The sequence below is a fragment of the Glycine soja genome, chromosome 3 (genome assembly GCF_004193775.1).
Source record: "Glycine soja cultivar W05 chromosome 3, ASM419377v2, whole genome shotgun sequence".
Taxonomy (NCBI): Eukaryota; Viridiplantae; Streptophyta; class Magnoliopsida; order Fabales; family Fabaceae; genus Glycine; species Glycine soja.
This window is the reverse complement of record NC_041004.1, coordinates 45,145,868-45,170,345: the sequence shown is the minus strand read 5'-3', so window position 1 is coordinate 45,170,345 and position 24,478 is coordinate 45,145,868. Positions and strand designations below refer to the sequence as shown.

Sequence of the window (24,478 nt, the reverse complement as noted above, 5' to 3'; positions counted from 1 at the left end):
AAATAAAAACAAATCTCATCTTATAATATGATATCACATTGAAACCAATGCACATGATAAATCTAAAGAAATGGATTTCCAACACATCCCAGGTTACATAATTAACTTTTTTCGCCAAAATGATCCTTTAACTATTGGATACAACAACAATACACACTAACAAAAGAAGATCCTCTTTCTCTAAAAACCAGTCTCTCACGCTCCTCTCTAGAAGTAACGAAGGGGAACCACATTTTTTTGTAACCCTGTGAAAAATACCATAACAATATATATTGACATTGCAAATTAAATCGAACTCCAGAATAATTCGATTAATTTCTTACAGCCTACAATTTTAGAGTAGCCCAAAGTGACACTCAAGATTTTGAGTTTTAAATTTTATCAGTCATTTAATTATAATTTATCATGTATGATAAATTTATTAATTTTTAAAATAATCATCTTAAAATAATTTAAATACTAATGTGTAATTGAATTACGATATAAAATTTTTATATCGTTAATACATAAATATTAAGCTCTACATATATTTGAAGAAAATATAAATTATGGAAAATGGTTAAATGACTGTATTAAGTGATTTACAAAATAATTGTAATGTTTTTTTTTTTCAGTAGGTAACTATTTGCATATAATTGACGATATCTTGAAATTAATGCCGGAAAGCTAATCAAAGGCAAATCTATCTGATATGAAAAGTTATCCGTTTTGAAAGCATGCTACTCTCTTTCAGAACTTGAGTTAAGCTGAAGGAGACGGGTTCGGTGTTAATTACGTGCTTTTGAAGATAGATATATTCAGTGAACGCAAAGCTCAATTATATGTTTTACTTAGGATATAAAAAAGGATGGTGGGGTACAAAGATTCTAAAGAGGCGCCTAATAAATTCAATGCAACGACAAAGAGTTCCCCACTTTTTGGAAAACAATTGTGATTTTTTTTAATACTGTTATGCAAAGCCAAACGCAAGCCAGTCCGTTATTTTCGCTCGTTTTTCACGGCAATTAGTCGATCAACTTCTCAACTGCACTTTGGACTGGATTGTTCCAACGGGTAAAGAGAAATGAAAGTTAAAACTTAAAACAAACAATCCCTCCCCCATTTCTCTTCCAAAGAGGATACTTGTGTGAGGAAAAAATATGTTGGTAAATGGTAATCATGAAAAAATTTCATACAAAGACTATTCTTTATGAGAACATCTAATTAATTTAGAGTGTATTTACTTAAACTTTGAAAAATCATTAGGGTAGTTTTTTAGAGGTTTTTTTTTCTTTCTTCACAACTTTATCTTTTTAGCTCATCAGAAAAACCATTGATTTTTAATTTTAATTTTTTTAAAAGATCCCATGAGCTTTATAAACTAATTTTAAATTAAAAACGCTTTCTTCTAAAAAACAAAGATACAAATAAACACACACTAAATGTTAAATACTTGATAATACGCAAACAAACTTAAAACATTGAAATTAGTTTTTTAAAAATCAAAATTTTAATTAAATCAGTTGCAAATACAATTCAAATCGACACTACTTATCAGCACTAAGTTTTTTACCAACATTGCAAACTCAAGAAGACGTGGGTCCAAAGCCTAATGAAAATGTGGAAATGAGACAACTCTTGCAGGATGAATAGTTGTTATTAGGTCCCTATTTATGGACTTTACAGACATCTTTTCAATAATTTGTTTTGGGTAGGCATCACTTGTTTATGAGGTATACGGGGTAGGTCCCCTCCACTAAGTTTTCATGAATACATCATCTTATATATTTGGTTTATTTGGTGTGTATATTCATATATTTAGAATTTGTTATATGTTATTTTTTTCTTATGTTTGAATTAACATTGCAAGGATAATGAGATTTGGTTCAACTTCGAATCACTCTATTATCAGTGTATTTCAACACTCATCTCCTACGTGAATCCTTCAACAAAACCACGTCAAATAATGCTGAAGTGATGTTTTATTGCTTCTGCTACGTGAAAAGATAATAAAGACGTATATGGGGTTATTCTGTTTCAAACACGCATATTATAACCTCCTGAATTGAATTCAAGTCTAAGAATCAATCGTCGACAAATATAATTAATGAGTAGTAATTTGTATTACAAATGTTCAGAAGATTGAACTAAATATCAAATGAATTTCTAAAATATTAAGTTAATAATGTAGTTTAAAAAAATCAAATGTTAAAATTTTAAAGATATAAAATCTATGTACATGTTATATTTTTCTTTATGTTATGGTGATCACATAAGAAATAATAAATATGCCCTAAAGTTAGTAAAAATTAATTATATTGTTTTATACAAATATATCATTGATTTTTATTAACTCTAGGGCATATTTAACTGTACATGTAAGCATTTTAATTAGTATATGTTTTAAGTTTATGATAATTTCCCATAAATAATTTTTTAATGAAATTTTCAATAAACAATTAACAACTTCAGTAAATTATTTATAATTTTAACATCATACAAAAATATTAATTAGTTTGAAAAGATACTTATTATATGAATTTATTTATATTCTTAAATCTTAAAGGCTATCATATTCATAAATAGGTCAGTTACATAATTAAATAACCATTATTTAAATTTATTAAAAATAGAAATTGAACAAACTAGTATATTTTTTTCATGGAAAATTAAATAACCCAACCTTTTTTATCTTTATTCTTGTTATAAATAGATATTTTAAATTTTAGTTTCATTTCAGTTTATTCTTAAATTAATTTTAATTTGTAAACATTTAAATTAATTTTAAGTTTATCTCAATTTATCTTTAAACTTTTTTTAATAGACTTCTTCAATTTGAATTTTGCTTTAACTAATCTTTTAACTCTATTTATTTACATATGCTTAAGACTTCATGAGTTGGTGATTAGAAAGAAATCAAGTCGGAAGTATTGAACCAAGCAACCTTGAGGAAATTGTCAAATACTGGGCTAACAGTTGTCAGCTTCATGGCCAGCAATGGGTCCTTTGGTAATGCAGCTACTTGGACGTGTCCAACACCATTTGAATCCTACAAGGAGATAAGGATAGAGGGTCACATTTAATAGTTGGATTTACTTGAAACTGAAATAATAAAGTACATTTTCCTTTTTATATTAAGGCAAAGATGTAGGGTCAATTGTAAATGCTTATCTCATTCTATCAAGTGTCTTATTGTCACGATTTATTCCTATCTTTCGGACTCTTAACTCGACAACATTTGTTTTTGAGCAACTGCCGACGATCACAAGAATTATTGGACAAGCCCAATAAAAACTCTAAATAGAACAAATTAATTGCTGGACTCCAAAAAAAGAAATAGAACTACAGAGTGCGGATAAGCCGTGTGCTTAGTAGAGTAACATAAAATGCACTAGAATGAAAATCAAATTAAAGAAACATTTGAATTAAAGAAATATGACAAAGATGTAAGATCCACATTATTTTAAAAAAAAAATGTTTTTTCCCACTTATTTTACCTCTACCAAACATAACATAAAAGTTAGATGTTTAGGATAAGTACACTTTATGCATGCATCGTGCCACTAGAGCAGCTATCTCTAGCACCTAAAAATAAAAACATAGGAATAACAATGAAAACCCACCATGGTCCACATACTAGTCAAGGGTTTAAGTGTTTTCTATGAGGTCATTTTAACCTGGTTACCATGATTATATACTAAAAATAATAATGGAACGTATGCATCGTGTAATTCAATGCCAATTAAAATATTCATCAAATGACAAACTACACTAGAACTTCTACATCCCCAAGCATCTCTTCCTCCCGGCCCCAACCAAAAAAATAACGGCCACACAATTTTTTTTTCATATTAGAAAATTTCTTAGAAACAAAGAAAATTATATTGTCTTTCATTAATTATGTTTGTGTAATTTACATTGAACCTAACATTATATTTTAACCTATTAACAATGATATAAAAGAATATAATATAACACTTTAATCCAAAATTTTAAAATTAAGATTTATGATTATTATTTTGTTATATGATGTTTAATATTCTTATTCCTATTCGGTATGAGACTTTACTTCATACATAGATTTCAACACATTAAAACTTTATATGGTCAGACTTCGCAGCAACTTATGCTTCTCGATCACATAATACATGCATACATCAAATTGTTAAATGCTGATAACATGAAGCAAATAATTAAAAAATAGGTAAGAAACAGATGCTTCACTTCTTGTATCAACTTTGGCTACTAAATTTGATGGAAAATCCTACATAACCAACCAAAACGAAAGTACTGATTAATTATTGTGGCTGCAAAGGAATCCTCATGGATCCAGTGAAGGAAAGAGAATGGGACAAGGTGGAAACCTATGATATCTCACACATCATTATAGTGGCCATGCATGACTAGTGCCATGCGAGCTACCCGATTTTTATTTTCTTTCGGAAACATTTTGAACTGTTACTACCAAGTTCAACCATGACAAAAGCACAGTACAAGGGAAATGCCCTAGGGCACCAATCACCAATTCAGAAAAGGCAGCAAGTAAATAACATTATTTTTATTTTTTTCTATTTGGCGATTTTGAATGAAATTTGAACCTAATACCTTGTACAAAATATTCAAACTTTTCACCACTAGGTCGATTTTAATGGGTAATTAAAGAACATGATGTTAACACTAAACTGAGATATTACACGTTCCGAACCGCTGCATTACTTGACAAAATCCAACTAGGACAAAAAAATTCTCACAGGAACTGCTCAAAATGGTTCCAACTTCCAATCACCCATTTAGATATAATGAGCATGATTTTAACGAAGATAACTCCCTATTTAGTGACACTGACTCCTTGGAATGCAAAACAAAACCATGAGATTCTCATAAAGAATCAACTGTGGACCAAACAAGATTTTTTCATCTGCCTCAGACAGAAACGTATCCAGGTAATCTGCATCCAGCTTATAAAGCAGAAACAGGAAAAACAGAAAGCGAAAGTGGCAGGTTATGCACAAAAATCAAAATATATGTAGTCCCTGAATAAAATACAATACCTATTATGTGGTGCTAGTTAAATTTTGAAATAGGCCCAACTCTAAGATGGTTAAAGATTGCTTTTATAATGACGATGTTTGAGAAAGAATGAGTAGTATCTGTTTTAGAGAAAGAAAAACATAAAAAGAGGCATATCAGGATCGAAGTGGAGTCTTCGTGAAAAAAGCTCCTCACAAGCTGGAGAAAAGTCACTCCAAGGAACTTTTTAAAAATCTCCTTGTTTCTAAAATTTCTTTTTAAAAAACAAGGTCTTTATATTTTTAAGACTTCTTTTCATAAAGTGTGTTTAACTCAGCCTCTCTTTTTAAGGAGAAGAAAAAAAAAACTGGACCAAATACTACTGAAGTATGATGTATTAGCGATGATTATAACATTTTTGTATTATAGTAGTATCTATTTACTGTGAGACACTTTTTATTATGTTGAAGAATTTTAATCTCCTTTTATGTTTTAAATTATGGTTGTTTGCTATTTTTTTATCATTTATACAATGTAGTCATATTCATACAAAATTTTGCTTTTTATATATGTATATTTTTTAAAATTTATATTAACATACTTGCATCTTAATTATTTTTTTTGAATCGTGTATCCCCTGCCCGTACCGATATTCAATATAAATACAGTGCCCATATCCATGCAACATAGTCCATATATAAGAATTTGTATAGGTAACAACTGGGCTCAAGATTAGATATGTAGATGAACAATTGGGTTATAGCCTATGAAAAAGTTTACAGCACCTAGGTCCAATCAGTGTGAAGTGAAATATGAAAATAGAAAAAGAATAGCAATACATAATAAAAGGAAAAAGAAAGGGAATCCGGGGGAAATGACCGGAGCAAGAGTGGTGGATAATCGGAGTTAGTTGAATAGTGGAGGGGTGGTGGTCTTGTCAACATGATTGCAACTATGTTTTTCTTTTGTTTTGTTTTGTTTTCAAGAGTTTGAGTGAAGCACTCCTCATGCACAGGGTCTCATTGGGGCCTTTTCTTTTGTTTATGATGTTCACTCACCCACTCAACCTCAATCTTAAAAACTCACAATGAATCACTCACTCACTCAATCAATCACTCAAATCAATCACTCCTGACTCATGACTCCCCCCTCCTCCCTTTTCATTCGTTCACTGCCACCACTATCATCTAACAAATATAATATTAATATATTATATTATATTATTGCCAACCATTTATTATATTATATCAATTTTTTAAAAACCCTATTTACTCACCAGTGACGTATGACCTATGTTATTACCAGCTCCACTAATTTATTCCCGATATTTATAAAGGTAATTGCAATTTTTTTAAAGTTATTAAAATATATATGTTATGGAGATATTGGGTCGGCCACTTGGTCCATGACCCACAATAACTGATTTTCCCATCATCGATCTATTACTGTATTGTATAAGACATTCAATGCTTACAAATAACTATTGTGTTACTAGGAGTAAATTAGTCTCACTGTTTATAAAAGAAAGCAATTGAGGTTCCTGAAATAATTAAGTATGTTGCTGACATTTTAAGAGTGATAATATTTTTTTTTATAGATGGTAATAGAAAAAGTATTTGAAGATAAATTGAGAATAATAAATATATACAACTAGCATTGGAATATCCTTTAAGTAATTCTTAACCACTATACTTAATAATAACCAGCATAGGTTAAAAAAACTAGGGTGGAAATTATATATATATATATAATATATATTAGAGATTAATTTATATATATATATATATATATATATAATTTATATATAATATATATTATAGATTAATTTATATATATATTATATAATTTTGAATTTTTTAAATGAAATTAATTTCACACTATTCTCTATTATTTTGTGACATTATATAATCTATATAATACAAAAAATATTTTTACTTTATGTAAAAAAATATTAATTTTATATTGTATGTTTTTTTCTCATTGTAATTTTTTTTATGTTTTTAGTCTATGTAAAATTAAAATATATCATTATTTAACTTGGAACTAGGTTCAATTAAGCCAAATTTAACTTTAGATCAAACAATTGTATATTTCATTTTTATAAGGACTAAAAACAAACATTTTTTAGGGACAAAAAATGAACATTTTAATTCTTTAGGGACAAATTTTTTTTTTGTGAATGAAGAAAACATATTTTAGTCCAAAATATATTTTGATTTATATTTATCAGGTAGAGATTCAATCAATCAACCTAATTTGATTCTAACAGTCAATCATTAATCTTAACCACATGTTTTCTATCCATGTAGAAAGAAATTTACTGGGTAAAGATGAATGAAACTCCATTGTGTTCCCATACTCAAAACCATGATGAAAACTAAATGAGAGAAGGCTACATGATATGTATATGCTCTTACTTCTTCTCTCTACAAATGAAGACCATAACGTATTGGACCACTAACCGTCATCAATTATCCTAAATTTCATAATTATAATTTGTCTCCTCATCAAATTATAATATCACTAATGATATTTATATAATTAGTCTTTCATCACATATATGTTCTTAGCCATAATTTTATATAGACCACTTTAATATTTTGACTAATAAATAATGGTCCTACCTCATTCAATTATGTAATATATATATATATATATATATATATATATATATATGACCCAAAATTATTAAAATATTCTTCTTTTATTTTATAATTTAGTTATATATAATATCATATTTTATATTAAAAGTAGTGTTGATTTAGTTTCGTCTTATACACTTCGAGTTTGGATTCAAACAAATGATCCGATCAAGATTTTGGATGGGGTAATAAAAAAATAGTCTAATTGATCCTAGTTTGTCTCTTGTTCCTCTCTGATAATTATTATAAAAATTAATATATTTATATTTTGCTTACTAATTTGTAATTAAATAATAATATAAGATATGTTTGGATTAAAGTTTGGTTTTACAAATTTCAATGCATAATAATGAATTTCTATACACTAGGTTAAAAAAAATTGAATTTTCTTTTTTTTTATCCCTAGTTTAAATTTTGACGGATAAAAGTACGTAAATAAAATTTTTCTCCCTCACGATTTTAGTCTTTACATTTGTGTAATCGCTTTAATTGATGATGTAATCGCATCATAAAAAATCTAATTGGATAATTAAGTATAATTCTTTTGTAAGTTGTGTTATTAATTCTTCCTTTGTTCATATTAACTGATGGCGTCAAACTAATTAACAAAGAATTAAAATATATTTTATAAAAAAAGTCACACAATTATTTTATTAGATTTTGTTTATGACATAGATAAGTCATTATATAATAACTAAAAGTTATGTAAGAAAAGTTCAAAAAAGTTAACCAATCAAAATTTATATTAGAATTGAAAAAGATTTAAAAATCAAAAAGATAATAAATGTAAATATTTTAAATTTTTTACCAACTTTAATTCAAACAATCATTTTCTATACATAATCTATTTTATTTTTTTTTTTGAGAAAAGTGTTAATATGGACTCAAAAAAAGTTTCATGATTGATGTGGTGTAGTGTGTATGTATGTATCCGTAGACGTGGTAGACGTGGCAGACAGATCAGACAAGTGACAGAGACCAAGCCATTGGCTAGTGACAGTGTGGCCCAATTTCAACGTTGGAAGACAGAACGACAGCGTCCCGCGGGAAGCACGGGCGAATTTTTCTGTTGTGAACTGTGCCCCACTCACTCACCTGCCCGCTTCCTCTTCAAATCCTTCGTACAACTACCACTCCCTTCCTACTTCTTACTTTGCACGTGCTTGGATGGAACAAAATATTCAAAAGAGAACGAGAGGAAGGAAAAATTTTAACTTTTATATGTACAAAAATTACTTTTTTTTTTCATTTTTTTTCCAACAAAAAAAAAATATATTTCGTTAATCATATTTTCTTTTCACTTTATCTTTTTTTCTCTCGTTTTCTCTTACCATACAAACCCTAAATGCACCACTCTACGGTTACTTCAAGAGAAATCTTGGCATAATAATACATCCTTTTTTTTTTTTATAGAAAATAATAATACATCTCTAATCTTTTAACAAACATTGTTTATTATTAATCCAAATTTGTTTACAAAATATGAAATTATAATACTAAGGATAAAAGTAAGATCCATAAAATTTGTGGTTTTTAAGTCATCATAAGTAACATTATTATAAAATATTTATTAATTTTATCAATAATTAATCTTTCAGAAAATAACTTCACGAATCATTTATAGTAAAATTTTATCTTTTAACATGTTTTTTTATTTACAAAATTTAAATCAAAATTCTTATTTGAAGTGATTAAGGTTAGTTCCACTTGAAAAAATAACAAATTTTATGGTAATACTAATTACCACGTTAGGTATCAAATATATTTTTTGGTATATTTCCGACCCTAGCCTTAGTGCCACCACTTGTTATTTCAACTGTTTTAGTTGACACTGACACTTTTGTGTGGTAAGTACGCGTAGCACTTCTTTTACTGTAATAGTTTAATCACTGTACCTTATAGACTAGGGAAAGAAAGTAGCGGAGCCAGAATGCAATGTAGTACCCATTTTGAGTATTTTCGAAAGTTATTCCTCCACGTTGTGGCCATGCTGCACCCATATATTGATTGATACATTGTAAGTGATCATGTGCTAAAGTTAAATTGTTTCAAAATTTTGTGAAATTTAATTAACACATAAATGTTTATCTTTTCTATAAACTAATATATATATGTATATATCCTCTTTCTGAATCCAATTAATTAAAACCTACTGGATCCAAATTCTATATGCTTGTTTGTGGCTTTATATCTAAAGGTCTTTTCACGTTACTTTTTGACATGAGAGGTCATGTTCAATGAATCCATCCTCTTGAATATTTAATTTGCTCATGTATAGAGAATCTTGATAACTTGACCCATCGGGAGGAAATTATCTTATTAAGCATCATCATCAAACAAAAATCTTCCCATGCAAAGGGAAGAAGACAGGATTACACTGTAAAGCGAAAATCAAATATTATACAGATAACGATTGATTCAGGAAATTCATAACCACTCAAGTACGTAGGGATTATGTCCGAAATTTACATAAACCTTTATTTTCTTTACCACCTCAATGCTTTACCTGAGGATGTGCACTAGCAGGTCCTCCAAGTGTTAAAACCAACCCCCCTTGAAGGTCACTATTGATTTTATGCTCTTTGGAAACAACATTTGAAGTGCCTCGCATGATTGGAAATGGTAATGCCACTGGGGTTTGCCGTGAACCATGACATGGCTCTGCACGCAAACGAATAGGTGCTTGTTGGGAAGCCCTTGAATTACCCACATGATTAGAGTTCAAAAATGCTTGAGAGGAAGAAGGAAAAGAACTTGTTAGAGAACAATTTGGTTTGACATTGGCCACTTTTGAGACAACTCCTGCTCCCTGATGCATTTATTTTTTTGTTACTTAAAATGTGCACAACATATAAATTATATGATCATAATGTGACATGTTAATTAAAGCACCAAAGTTTAGAAGCTTACGGGTGAAAATATGACTCCCCTGAAAATCCTTCCATTCACAGCTGCAGGAGAGAGGGAAACTGAGTCAAAGGGTTCATCAACTCTCCCCCCAACTTCAGCACCAATCTTGTATTAAAAATCAATAATGAGCAAGTTTTCAAATTCAAATAATAAGAAATTATTGCATGATCCTATACCACCATGACCACGATCAATCTATACTAGACACATAATAAATGTTATTAACTATTTCTCATATGATAAACTAAAAAACTCGGTTATGTGTCAGGTGGAGATGATAGAGTGGAATTCTAAGACTGAGGCAAAGGATTCACCAGGTGTTGAATGGATCCTTGCCCCATGGTTTTCTGCTCTGCACCCTGAAGTTGAGCTCTTTTTCTACCCTCATGAACATTAAGGCAATGTTCCTGTTTTAGTTGATGTCGTAGGAAATGAAGATCTTGTGAAGTTTTAAAAGTTCTCTTATAATTTGAGCCATTGTCGTGTTGGCAAGTAGATGGAAATAATGTATTTGCTTTTTGACTTGGTGTCTGTTCTTGATCGGATTGACATGGAGACGAATGAAGGGACAATGTAAGAAAGTTTTCTTCTTGCTCTGATTTAACATCCCACACCTTTGCAGCAGCAATTCTCCCCCTCTTCTGTCGTGAAGTATCTACACATAATCATTTTTTTCAGTCAATCAACCCTTTTGGAGTCTCCATTTACACCTAAAGAAGCATGATCTATCTGCATAACTTCTCAATAAGTACTTATAGGAGTACCTACTAAGAACTTTATCCAAATAAGGCATAAAACTCAACCCACCTGAATCAAAGTGATAAGGTGGCGATTTTTCTGATGCAACCTCATAAGCTCCTTGTCCAAAAGTTTCCACATTATTCCTCACGAGTAAAGTTTTCTGCTTCAAAACTCACTGTCAATTCTACTTTTTGGTGAAAACAAACAAGGTAATTAATAATGGCATTGTTACATGAACTTCTGTACCGAGTGAGTATCTGCTTCTCCTGGGATAATCTTCTTTTCTTGATTCCAATAAGTTCCAAAAGGTTTGCACATGGGAATGTAGTAACGTCCATTTGGATGCTCTGCTCCAAGCTGCAACACTAACAATTCATTGAGAGGACGTTCATCTTCACCACACCTGCAAACAGAAAAATAAATAAATAAACTGTCACGAGAGATAGAAGAGCATTGTAGCATTGGTTAAAAATACTAAATTCATAGATAGGATCCTACCCGCCATATATTGCAATATCCATGCCAGCAGCAACAGCTGTATGAGAAAATCGCCCTTGTGGCTGGTGAAAATCTATATCAAGTTGAGTCCATGTAAAATTGCAGATATCAAAGATCCAAACGTCATTATAGTAACGTTTATCTCCAACTCCTCCAATGATATAGACCTGTACATCATGCACAATTCACAGACCTCTAAATACTTTTTTAATAAAAATTATTAACAAAGAATCTGAGCATCTTAATTAGAAAATGATGTGGCTCTATATAATGAGTATATAAATTTAGAAGAGCTACATATAATTTTAGTAAGGAGATTAATTTTTATGCGTTGACAATTTGAAAATTTTTAGAATGTGAATCAATCAGAAATCATCGCTGAAAGGAGTTTTGAAGTAAATATATCATATGATAGTGTACAAATTCTTTATACTATACTATTTACTCTTTAGTAATAAGCAAGGTCTAGTAAAAATGCATATCACTAACTTGCCTTTGTTCCAATGTTCACTGCAGCATGACCTGCCCTGACTCCTGGTGGAGAACCTTGAATAGACAACTGTCATTAAAATGCCAAGAAAGCTATTACTAAACCCCTTTTAGTAGAAAAATATAACATTTTCCCTCTCCAAATTTCGAAGAAAAATATCGGCAATTATAGAGAGGAGGAGGAGAGATCATACTTTAGACCAAGTCATTGTTGTCATATCAAGCATATGAACGTTGCCATGATACTGATCACCGGAGTCTCCACCATACACAATAAGCTTGTTCCCAATTGCAAGGGTACTATGACTGTCCCTAGGGACAGGAAAATCACCTTTCAACTCAGGGGAAGTCCAACTCATGGTTCGAAGATCAAGAATATGCAAATCGTTTAAATAGTTAGCATGACCTTCTCCACTACCACCAAATATCACTATTCTTTCATCACCAACAAGTGTGGCAGTATGGCTTTCACGTGGAGAAGGAGGAGTCCCTTTACACTCAGGTCGAACCCACTCTTTGGTAACGAGATCAAGTACATGAATGTGATTCATCTTCTTGAAGCCATTTGTGCCACCAAACACTATCATTTTATGCCCCACAAAAACAGCACTATGGCTATCTCTTGGCCCTGGCTTTTCACCTGTGGTAGTAAGCTTGCTCCAAACCATTTTGTTAAGGTCCAATGTGAGAACATCGCAAAAATGCAGTCCCCCACAGCAACCCTGAAATAGTAGAGACACAACACTTTATTATCTTAAAGACAAAACTTTAAAGCTTACCAAATTCACAATTTTAATCAGTAAAAGTATATAAAATATTTCATATTGTCCACTAGTTTGCAGTTTGCAAGGCAAGGTGACAGGACAAAACGTGCTTGAATAGAAATGCAAGTGATAGAGCAAAAGAAAGGAAATGTTAATTATGTCCTTGCATTTTCTTAACAGGTTTAATGGGTCAAGCTATCTCAACCCAAAAAAATCAGGCAAAACTTTGTTGAAGTTAATGTCTTTATGATTAATTGTGCTTAAATTTTTGCAATATCTATCAAGTGACAAGAGAAAGATAATAGGTAATAAAGTAAGAAGTCTCACATTACCAAGACAATGAAGTAGTCAAGTAGCACAGTTTCTTTTTAGGTGCATGTTTTACTACGCAAGGAAGAGGGATGAGAAAACCAGAAGGGAAGAATGAAAAAATGTGAATATTGCTATATTAAGAAAGCGGAAAGATGATGATAACCCAAACTCGTATTGTCCCAATAATTACAGTAAGAAAAATGAATTCAGTTAACTGTCTCCAAGAAAAACAGCTGGTAAAAGAGATTAGGAAAAAACTAAAATTCAGAGAAGAAAGTGCCTTGGTTCTTAGCCATATGTGGATAGCAATAACTCGTTGAACCCGAGAAAGAAAGAAGTATTAATTAATACTAGAGACTAACTAAATTAATGAGAAAAATTCCCAGAGATGAAGAGACATAACTATACAGAAAAAGCATCCCCAGGAAGGCACAGCTCCAAAGAATTACTTCTGCTACAACATGTGGGGAGCAGTGTCTATCCAGACATCATTAATGAGGACAACCCAGCAAGGAGATTAAGAAAGTAACCAATGGTTATTAATCACTACATGGAACTAAAAACTTGTTTTGTTTTATGAGTGAAAGGGATTTAAAGTTAAGTGATACATACCCCAAAGACATACATAAGCCCGTTGGAGAAGCAAGCAGAGTGGCCCCATCTTTCAGGAGGATTAAAACCCAAAACCTTAGGATGCAGCCACATTGCTTTGTTCTTGGCAACTTGAGGTAGCGAAGAACTCATGTTTTTTTTCTATGGTGAGTGGTGATGAATGTGGGTGCTTAAAAAAGCATATGGGTTGAAAACAGTGGTAGACACAGATGAAGAAACAGTCGAGGACGAAGAGTCGCATGGAAAGAGAGATTGATTCAAAGAGGACATCAACAAGCCAAGTGATGTATCAACAATCAATATCAATAGACATGAAAAGATGGGCGCTTTCAAGTCCAAATCACTGTGGCAACCAACAGCAAGTGATGGATGTAGTGAAAACAACATTTTTTTCTCTTCCAAACCATTAACGTTCTTATATTACATTCTCCTCTATAATATTCCAACAAAAAAGATAACCAATAATAAAATTCAATTGGAGAATACCAAAATGATTTATCATGAAACTGGTTAAATAATTACAATTAAAAAAAGTTGTTGAAGCATATTATATTGATATTCTTTTTTTTTATTCCTTATTGCATGTATCAACTAATGTAAAAATTAAAATTATTTTAGTTTAGAAAGTAATTTTTTAATTTAGTTCGAATTGAATTGTCTTATTATTTTATTGAATAATACATGTGATTCTTAAAAGAATACTTATATTATAATTTTAATGTATTTATACTGTGATTTTAGTTAATATCATTAAACAAATACTTATTTACAAGGCATGGATATTAATAAAAAATAATAAAATGGAAGGAGACTTTCGTTAAGTACGTTGACCATTTGACACAGTGGAAGCAATACACATAAATGGTGTAGAAATACCAGACAAGGGTGACGTATTAGAAACATGTATAATGTATTGGTGTTGCCTTACTTGGCTGGATAAGCTTGACGAACCTAAACTTATTAGTGATGTAAAATCATGGAACATGACCTGGGAGGAGAGAGAGTTTATTTTGTTAATGAGTATTTTATCGTGCTTATTAAATAATATTTTAAAAGTTTTAATGAGTTAAATGCTTTTATTTTTTATTTATTTCTTAAGATGTATTTAGGGAATACTTGCTAATAAAATTTTGTTTTAACTTTACTTATTCAAATCAGTTTGTCTAATAGGCTTCTTTAAATAATATTTAAAGAACATCAAATACATTATATTAAATATTTTTAGCTCTTTGAAAAATAAGTATGAAAAGGAGTTTCCTATTTTTAATATTGTTTTTAATACACACGCGATGCACATTAATACATTAAATATAAATTATTTTTAATACAATAAATATCTTCAATAAATAAGAGAAGTATTCATGTTTAATGTCTAACTATATTTCAAATAAAATTGCACAAAAAATAATACATGAACAAAAACCAAAAAAATATACACGTTAGAAAAATGATTTTTTTAGTAAAATAATATTTGACTCGATTTTTTCTTCTTAGAATAAGTTAAGTCACGCTTTTTAGAATTTTTTTTAAGAAAATAAAAAAGTTTAAAACTAATTACAATCATTTAAACTGCATATCCTTATCTTCTTTTCATTATGAACAAATTGATATAGAAAAATGAATAAAATTTTTCACTCGAAGAGACTTTTAAACTAAAACTATTAATGGAAAATAAAACTAAAATTATTAGACAATTTATATTTTATTTTAAAGTGTTTATTATAGACTCAAACATAAACACAAATGTTAATTAAGAAACATAATTATGGTAAGTTGACACACACTATTTCTGTCAATGATAGTAAAATAAGGGCAACAAGCAAATGTTAAAAAAACGTCATCAATAATAGATTTCTATTGTGAATTTCAACAAAAACTTTCTATTTTTGAAAATGCTTAATTGTTACTTTTTTTTTTTTAGTTTTTCATATATTTGTTTTAGTTTTTCAAATTATTAGAAGTTAAAAAAAATCTTATTAAAATTATAAATTATTTAGAATAGTTTATCATAAAATCAGTTGTTTCTTTTAAGAAAAATGATTCTTATGATTTACAACAAACATAAATTAGTTTGTATTTTTATGTGGTTGACTCATTACGAAATGCGAAACTTGATATATTACGCGGTTCAGTGGTTGACGGCGGTAACGCACTAATTCCAAAACCTGATAAGCGACGCGTTTACAGTTTACGGGATAGCAGTGGCACTGGTCTTGGTATTTTCCACTGCAGTGGGCCTCCATCACTCAGTGGGCCTTACAGATAATACCCAATAAGCCCATTTATGTTGCTCCTGCTCAAATTACAGTGTCCATGTGAAGCAGGCTTTGAGCTAACTGCTGAGTCAGAAGATGCATAAATGTTTTGGTGAATAAGTGGATAAGGTGACACATTGGATGCTTTTGGTAGCAAATTACAAATTAAACCCCGTCCCCGCCACTGACAAACAGAAAATGACTTGAGTGAAGCAACGTGACTGCATAAGCATGGCATTTGAAACACGTAATTTTTTACTATCGCGCCCAACCGCCTCAACCTCAACGCGCTTCTTATTCTCCTCCAATCCAACACGACCCAAACCTGCTTCCCTTCCTTATCGATTCTTCCATTGTCTATCGAAACGCCTCGTTTTGACGCCGAGATTCGCCGTGAAAGCCTGCGCGGTGAACGTCCAGGAGAAGAATGTCGCCGCAAAATCCGGAGAGTGGGGGAAGGCGTGCTCTGCAACAGCGAAGAGCCTTCTAGAAGAGCCGGGGTTGATTTTTTCGCCGAGATGGGCGTCGAAGTCACCGTCGACAATTAATGTAGAACTTCGTTGAGCTTCTATGTCATGGATCAACTAGGTCATACTGTGTATGAGTGTATCAATTAAAGTCTCTAAGAAGATAGGCACCATTTTGTTTTGTTGAGTTGCTACTTGCTAATTTGATTATTAAGCTTTTATTTTATTCATTTTGTTTTTTTTTTAACATGATAGGAGAAGCTAACTTTTTGGGAGGTGTTGCTTCAGTTAAGGGAATTAAAGGATTTGACACAGAAGCTGCAAAAACAAGGTTTTTTGAAATTTATTTGGATAAGGTATTTATATTTCTCTTGATGCTACTTTTATTTCTTCTATTCGATATTGCCTAAAGTGTTGTTACTTGTCTCAGTATGCAAAACCAGATTCTGGAATAGGATTTCCAGGTGCTCTTGAACTCATTTCTCAGGTATGTAAGACTAATCACGATTAACATGGTTTGATTTTGATAGCTTTGCTGTTTCATCAAGTAACTAAGAAAGGCCATGGTACTGCATAACAGTGTAAAAGCAAAGGCCTTAAAGTGGCTGTTGCATCTAGTGCTGATCGTATAAAGGTTGATGCCAATCTAGCTGCTGCTGGTTTACCATTATCCATGTAAGCCAACATTCTGAGTGATTTGTTGAATGTGCATGGAGATATACGCTCCCTATATATATATATATATATATAATTTTTTTTTTGGAAATTTTAACTTTATTTCTTAAATTAGTTATAACAACATTAGGGTATTAAGCAATAACCCAAGATGAATTGTAAGTCCACTGCATATTATATGCTAATCTGTAGGATGATTAATTTAAATGAGGTACAGACATCATACATTTGTTCTTACATTTCATGCCTGAACTCATCAACTTGACTTTAATTGCAACCTGCACTCATACATTTGTTCTTAATTGTACAATTGCATTTGTTTTATTAGGTTCGATGCAATTGTGTCTGCAGATGCTTTTGAGAATTTGAAACCTGCTCCTGATATTTTCTTAGCTGCATCAAGAATATTGAATGTGCCCCCCAATGAGGTATATGCTACTAGACTGCGCTTATCATTAGAGGCCTAAGTTGTATTTCTTGGATGATTGACTTTGTAGAGTGGTGGTGTTTTATTTTTAAAGATGTAATATAAAACCAATCACGTGTCTTCATCTAAAATCTTAAGCTTTTGGGATAGTTGGTCTATGACATGGTATTGGAGCCTCTAAGACCAAGTAGTATAGAGTTTGATCCATCTTCCTCCCATGCTTCTAATAAAGTTGGATTTTAGCACAAGATGTGTTGGCCCTAGCATTCGTCCATGCTCAGAGGAGATGTGATAAGGATGTAATATAAAACTATTTATGTGCTTTCACCTTACAACTTAAGCTTTTGGGTTTGTTGGTTTTGTTACAATGTTTGTTAATTATTAGGATAACAAAAATATGCAGATAGTTGGTTACTATTTAAGGCTTCAGATATCATAACTAGGGCTTTTACTTGGGATTTTATCTTAATTTAAAGTGTCAGTTTATTTTATCTTTGGACTTGGTTAGTTTATACTTTTATTATGTTTGAGGTCTTAATGTATTTGGACTTTATTATGTTTGATCTTTCTTGACTATAGTCCTTTGCTGCAAACCTTGAGTAGCTTTGATTATTGAATAATATTGAATTTCCCTATTAAGAGAATATTTTTAAGAGAAATCCCAGTAACACACTTTCTTTTTGTCACATTCTCTCCTATTGGGTGAAATTCATGCGAGCCCCATTCCGCATTCGATGGGTCTCATTCCCAAACTAGTAGGATCCATATAAATTTCAACCAATAAGAGTGTTAAAAAGTGTGTTGTTAACACTCTTCTATTTGAAATTTAAGTTGGATGAGTACTTTGCACTCCGAGGAGTATTCTAGGGTTATCAGGGGAGTACCATGCCAAGAGGAGTACTCTTGAATTTATTCCCATTTGTTCCCCATCAATAATCAGTATCAGTAATACTTAACAAAGCATGAACCTAGAAGAAAATGAATGAGGCAGGTACTTTGCTTTTGGGTGATAAACTTCTTTAATATTTGCTTCTAAGCAAAAAGTTATCTTGAATTTTTTTCATGATAGCTTAAAATTGTTTCTTCCATAAGATAAGATGCATCTAGAGTTACTAAGGGGGTGTTTGGTTGAAGATAAATTTTTTCATGCCTGAGTCATGATTATTAGGAATCACAAATTTTGGGAATCATGAATTCTAGGGACTAAAATTTGTTTGGTTGTCACAAGCATTCTTGTGAATGTTTATACATGTTTCCTCAAAATCAAAAAAATTATAATATAATTGTATTAAATGAGCTAATAAGGGTAGCGTGACACTTCTACCGTAAAAGGGTAACACGTCATTTTACAGCATCAAAATTTTTCTTCCAACTAGGAAAAGTTAGATTCCCACCTTCCCATGGAAACAATTTTGTGGGAATTTTTTGTTTTTACACAAATTGCAAATGTTATTATTTGAACAATAAATCAAACATTCCCAACTTCATATTCCTACGAAACTAAAAACGTTCCTTGTACCAAACACTCCCTAAGTGTGTTGACTCCAAGTTTACTCTCATAAGTAATGACTATCACCACCTATTATTAAATTTTAATGCAAAGCTTAGATCAATATACCATTGAATTTGATATCCTTATGTAAAAGGATGTATTTTCTCTTAAACATCAAAAAGTAATCTCCTTCTACGTATTCCCAGTGTATTGTTATAGAAGATGCGCTAGCTGGATTGCAAGCTGCCAAAGCTGCACAAATGAGGTAAGTTTTGACTTGTGTTTCCTGTGTTAAAAAGGAAGATTAATAATGATTGTTTGAACTTACCAACCCAAACCAATTTCTGGACTCCAAAATCACTATATGTTTATGTATTTCAAATGTAGACATAAAAAATATTTACATGATTGTTTGCAGATGCATAGCTGTAAGGACCACATTATCAGATGAGAATCTAGAACCAGCTGGCCCGACACTTATCCGAGATAACATAGGAAGTGTTTCGCTTGATGATATTCTCAGTGGTGGCTCTGTTGGATATAGTATGTAGTCTTGGGAATTTATTGTAAATCTACCTTTTCCTTTAAATTTTCTGTTGCCTATGATGTAGATTGGTAAAGTCACCTTTGTTCCATATTTTTAAGAGCTCTGAGCTCTGAGTACTTCGTGTATTGCAAATCCTTCTCACATATTGCGAAATGCACACTTTATTACTAGGTTAATTACTCTATTTTGTAAAGTTGTTTCTTTTATTAGACATGCCATTGCAGATAAGAGGATGCAGGGCTCTGAAACACTAAATAATTTTGCAGAGTCTTCATCTACTGTGCTTGCTGGAGGGTAAGGCAGTTTTATGTTGGTATTTTTCTGTTCTCATTCTCTCTATTGAAATCTAAAGATTTTCTTCCAAAAGTAAATTTGTAAGGTATGCAGTCTTAGCATCATTTGCATTGCTTTTAGCAAGTTATCATGCTGTTGATAATGAATAGTGATGGATAGATAACTACTACCTATAGAGAATCACACTTAGATTGTAATTCAATACTATTTCTATTAACCTTTTTTGAGGGTTTATATTTTTCATGGTCTTCAATTCCTTTAACTTTTAAACCATTTAATAGTAAATCAATAATGTGCCTGCATTTGATGCATAATTAGAAAATTTAGTTTGCATGGCTATTGGTGGTGCAGTGGTGATAACGGAGATTGATTAGGTCAATTTCTGATTTTAGCTCCTGTATTGAACTGGAATTGGCTCTTAATATATATTTTTCCTATTTAAAAAGGAAATAATATGAAAAAGTAATAAGTCTAAGGTTCACTGATTGTAAAAGTTGAAACAAGTTGCTACTGTAAGGTAGTATTATGTAATGTAGATCTGTTTGCCTTTATTCACAATGTGTAATTTTATACCATGAAATTATCCTGTATGATGAATAATAGCTTTCCCATATGTGTAACTTCATACCATGAAATTATTTATTGTTCTGGTATTTTTGCTCGTGCAACAAGCAGAGCTTCTTGTTTGATTTGCTATTATGAGGGTGCAGAAATAATTTATGGGCAGGTTGCAGGGTTCTCGGCAAGATATACTGAGATTTGGAAGTCTGGGAATTGCTATCTCTTGCCTTTTCTTCACCATAAGCAACTGGAAGGTACAATGATGTTGCACAAAATTTACTGTAAAGTATATACTATACAATTTTGGTTGAATCTTAGCTCTTCAAATTTTAATCTTTTTGGCAGAAAATTGATTTGCAAGTCAATCATGTGTAACTAGCTGATTGCTATACAGCAGGCAATGCAATATGCTTCCCCTAAAGCAGTTTGGAATCAGTTTTTTGGTGTTACCCAGCCACCCTTGGAGCAGAAAGAAGGTAACAAAACCATTTTATGCTGTTATGTAGACTTTCACCATTTTTTGTATTTTCCCATCTCCTATCTCACGTCCTTTGTTGGTGCTATCTATAATACGAATACAAAGGACTACTGAATTTAAAACTGCATGTTAGATAAGGATAAACTATCTCATTTCTACTCTGGGTGCCAAATTCAAACTTTGGATCATAAAGTGACTGAAGCTTTGTGGTCATGTCAAAGAAACAGCCAGCCTGAAAACTTAAGCTGCTATATAGGACAGATGAAACCATTTATCTTGATTAGTGGTTAAGTTAAATGTCTGGTTAAGTATGCTGGTGTTGTCTCTAGCTTTTTTTCTTCATTTTTGAATTATGCTAAGATAAAGTTAAAGCCATAGAATATTTTTTTTTTGTTCTCAGATAACTCAAGAGATGATAGGATCCAGCAATTTGAGAACTACATATCTGATCTGGAAAGCAGGTAATTAATGATTTGATAAATTTATTTTTTTAACCATTTTCTGATTGTTTTAACCCTATGCTTATTTTATTAATATATACTTTTCTCAATATTATCCAAAATAACTTGAAGAGAATAATTTCTATTGTCATGTGTGTGTAGAATTGTAACTCGTATTACCTCCTCCTTGGAAAAAAAACATAAATTGAACATTGAAGCTTGATACATCCATGAGCCACTGTCGAAGGTGTTATTATTATTAATATATTATGATCAATTTGTTTTCACTATTCAAGGGGAAATGCTCAGATTGTTCCAGAATTTCCGTCTAAACTAGAATGGCTGAATACGGCTCCACTTCAGTTTCTCAGGGTACTTTTATTAAGTCTGAATTATAATCTGATGAAAATATCTGCAATAATTTATTAGATTTTGATTCTATCTTTTGGCAGGATCTGAAAGGAAAAGTTGTACTGCTGGATTTCTGGACTTATTGTTGTATAAACTGTATGCATGTGTTGCAAGACCTAGATGTTTTGGAGAAAAAATACAAAGATATGGCGGTAATTTCTTTTCATCAATTTCATATATCTATATGTTCTAAGTTATCAAATGTGGCATAAAGTATGGCTCTGCTTTACACAATTTTGTCATACAATTAGAAAGTACTTTATGGTATAAAGCTTAAAATTTTCTAGATTTTTTTTATTATTCTACACCCTTCTCCATGAAAAGTCATTCAGTTGTCCAGTTAATATTTTATTTGAAAAATTGGGTTTGTTCCCACCCTCAAAAGGGGTTAACATGCATTCTTTGATGTCTGCTTTTTTCAGTTCGTTGTTGTGGGTGTTCATTCTGCAAAGTTTGATAATGAGAAAGATTCTGAAGCCATTCGCAATGCAGTTCTGCGCTATGGCATTTCTCACCCAGTAAGCCTGAATTTGGAATTCAATCAATGTTTCAAAGTATTGTTTTTTCTTTTTTCAGAAAAAAATTTAACTCTGGTAAGATGGTTGTGGATCTGTGGTCAGATGTTCAGTTTATGAAAAACCAAAACTGTTTTGGATCAGATGGTTTATTCTGCTGACATTTTGATCAGATGTTTAATTTTTTATGATTTGAACTCTTGCTTAATAAAGCATGCTCCATCAATTCTTTTCTGTTGCCTCCTTTTAGGTTGTCAATGATGGAGACATGTATCTTTGGCGGAAGTTGGGTATAAACTCATGGCCAACATTTGCTTTTGTTGGCCCCAACGGTAAGCTTCTTGCACAACTTGCAGGAGAGGGTCATAAGAAGGTACTGGTGACGGCTTTTAATATCCTATTCGTGCATTTTATTGTGATATTTTTAAATAATGCTAGAAAATTCTAGGATTATATGTATCTCAGGTCATGCATGTTATGACTTTTGCATTGCTGTTACTAGTTTTGTGTAATGCCAGAACTGTGACTGTTGGTCATAGAGACTTAGTGTAGATGAAAAGGAAAATGCCACTATGCTAGATAGCTGTATGAAAATATTTATATTTACATTTGTCATACAAATTAGCTCTATGCAACTATCTCGTTAACAGATGATAATACCATCTGTTGAACAAAAGGTCTTGTTTCGGAGCCTGTAACTATCTATTGCACAGCCACAGTGTAGCTATTGCCTTTGGGCCATGAATTTCTATTTTAACTCATTTGCCTTACCATGTAGCTTTGTGGATTGGAATGAAGGACTAATGTTCTAAATAATATTCAAATATCATGTTTAAATATAGCATGATGAAGCTGCGCATACAGTGATACAAACTATGGTGATAAAAGTTATTCATGAAGATAAAAGGTTCAAACTATTTGTGCTTTACAGTGATACAATTTTTTATTTGTCAATTTAAAAGTTATTTTTTTCTTTAAATATATTATGCCAAGACAATAATAAATATGTTTACGAATCTTTTTAAAGGTTTGTATTGCTATCACTATTGATTTGAAATTTGTTTATTGAATAGTGCTCAATTACATCTATTGATACATGTAGTTATTGTTGTTATAGCTATTATTTTCTCTTACAATATGGTGATTAAAACAAGTCTTGCATTGTTACTGTTCTGGAAAGGATCTAGATGATTTTGTGGAGGCTGCACTTCAGTTTTACGGAAAACAGAACATGTTGGACAATACGCCAATTTCATTGAGTTTGGAGAAAGATAACGATCCTTGCCTTTACACATCTCGGCAAAAACATCAAAATGGGTCACTTTTACAAATTATTTATCAAAAAGGGGCTCTTTTGCAATTATTTCTGGGGGTCTATTTTTTTATTGCAAAGCGCCCCCCAGACAGGCGTCTCCACTGTGCACGTGACACGTGGCACAGCAGGTAACACCCCTGACGCGGCCACCTTTGGTAGCGTCCAGGGGTCAGGCACTACTGGTGGCACCCCTGCTGCAGGCGCTACGGCTAGCGCAGGGCAGCCAAGCGCCTGCCCCCCAGCCTCTTCTTCTCACACCCCCAGTCTCTTCCCACACCCCCCATCCCAAAATTTTATATTTTTTATATTGTTTATCAAAAATTTAAATTTTGTTTCATCTTTGTTATTAGTATTATTTGTTATTTTTTTATATTCCCACACCCTCCACCCCAAAATTTCAATAAGATTATTTTTTATACACTCTAAATTGTATATTTTTTAATTTGTTTATCAAAAATTTAAATTTTTTTCATTTTTATTATTAGTATTATTTGTTATTTTATTATTCTCTCTTTTTGAAGTATATATAAGTACATTTTCACCTAAAATACATTTTGAAATCCTAAAATGCTTTTTGATTTGGTCAATTCTTTTTTGATTTAGTCATTAAATTACGTTAGAGATCACTTTTGGTTTATGTGTCA

The 24,478-nt window shown here is 31.4% G+C and overlaps 2 protein-coding genes across 4 annotated transcripts; one reads left to right on the top strand and one right to left on the bottom strand.

Annotated features, from left to right (window-relative positions):
• Positions 1-9,908: 9,908 nt before the first annotated feature.
• Positions 9,909-14,345, bottom strand: LOC114407540 (rab9 effector protein with kelch motifs-like). Of its 3 annotated transcripts, none has more exons than XM_028370673.1 (9): positions 13,958-14,345; positions 12,464-12,991; positions 12,274-12,339; positions 11,781-11,947; positions 11,529-11,685; positions 11,349-11,445; positions 10,856-11,196; positions 10,542-10,646; positions 9,909-10,440 (listed from the first exon to the last, which is right to left on the bottom strand). In XM_028370673.1, exons 1-9 carry the CDS (start codon positions 14,087-14,089, stop codon positions 10,126-10,128), a joined length of 1,908 nt encoding a protein of 635 aa, XP_028226474.1. In that variant the 5' UTR covers positions 14,090-14,345; the 3' UTR covers positions 9,909-10,125. The 3 variants fall into 3 exon arrangements, with proteins under 3 accessions (XP_028226474.1, XP_028226475.1, XP_028226476.1); XM_028370674.1 differs by having other exon boundaries at positions 11,349-11,442; XM_028370675.1 differs by having other exon boundaries at positions 10,366-10,440; positions 10,542-10,582.
• A 2,015-nt stretch (positions 14,346-16,360) lies between these two features.
• LOC114407538 (protein SUPPRESSOR OF QUENCHING 1, chloroplastic-like) lies at positions 16,361-24,167 on the top strand. The gene is made up of 14 exons (XM_028370672.1): positions 16,361-17,035; positions 17,110-17,166; positions 17,260-17,354; positions 17,683-17,782; positions 19,480-19,538; positions 19,692-19,816; positions 20,045-20,114; positions 20,842-20,929; positions 21,073-21,151; positions 21,554-21,614; positions 21,890-21,965; positions 22,046-22,156; positions 22,427-22,522; positions 22,770-24,167. Exons 1-14 carry the CDS (start codon positions 16,928-16,930, stop codon positions 22,965-22,967), a joined length of 1,323 nt encoding a protein of 440 aa, XP_028226473.1. The 5' UTR covers positions 16,361-16,927; the 3' UTR covers positions 22,968-24,167.
• The last annotated feature ends 311 nt before the right edge of the window (positions 24,168-24,478 follow it).

What these genes read in the sequence shown, in the direction of transcription:
- LOC114407538 (XM_028370672.1), top strand. Translation starts at nt 16,928, where the DNA reads ATGATAGGAGAAGCTAACTTTTTGGGAGGTGTTGCTTCAGTTAAGGGA. An exon ending in TCTACTGTGCTTGCTGGAGG is followed by an intron (nt 20,115 to 20,841) that starts GTAAGGCAGTTT and finishes ATTTATGGGCAG; the next exon opens with GTTGCAGGGTTCTCGGCAAG. An exon ending in AAAAATACAAAGATATGGCG is followed by an intron (nt 22,157 to 22,426) that starts GTAATTTCTTTT and finishes TGCTTTTTTCAG; the next exon opens with TTCGTTGTTGTGGGTGTTCA.
- LOC114407540 (XM_028370673.1), bottom strand. Translation starts at nt 14,089, where the DNA reads ATGAGTTCTTCGCTACCTCAAGTTGCCAAGAACAAAGCAATGTGGCTG. An exon ending in GGCTTATGTATGTCTTTGGG is followed by an intron (nt 12,992 to 13,957) that starts GTATGTATCACT and finishes CTACTATTTCAG; the next exon opens with GGTTGCTGTGGGGGACTGCA. An exon ending in GATATTGCAATATATGGCGG is followed by an intron (nt 11,686 to 11,780) that starts GTAGGATCCTAT and finishes TTCTGTTTGCAG; the next exon opens with GTGTGGTGAAGATGAACGTC.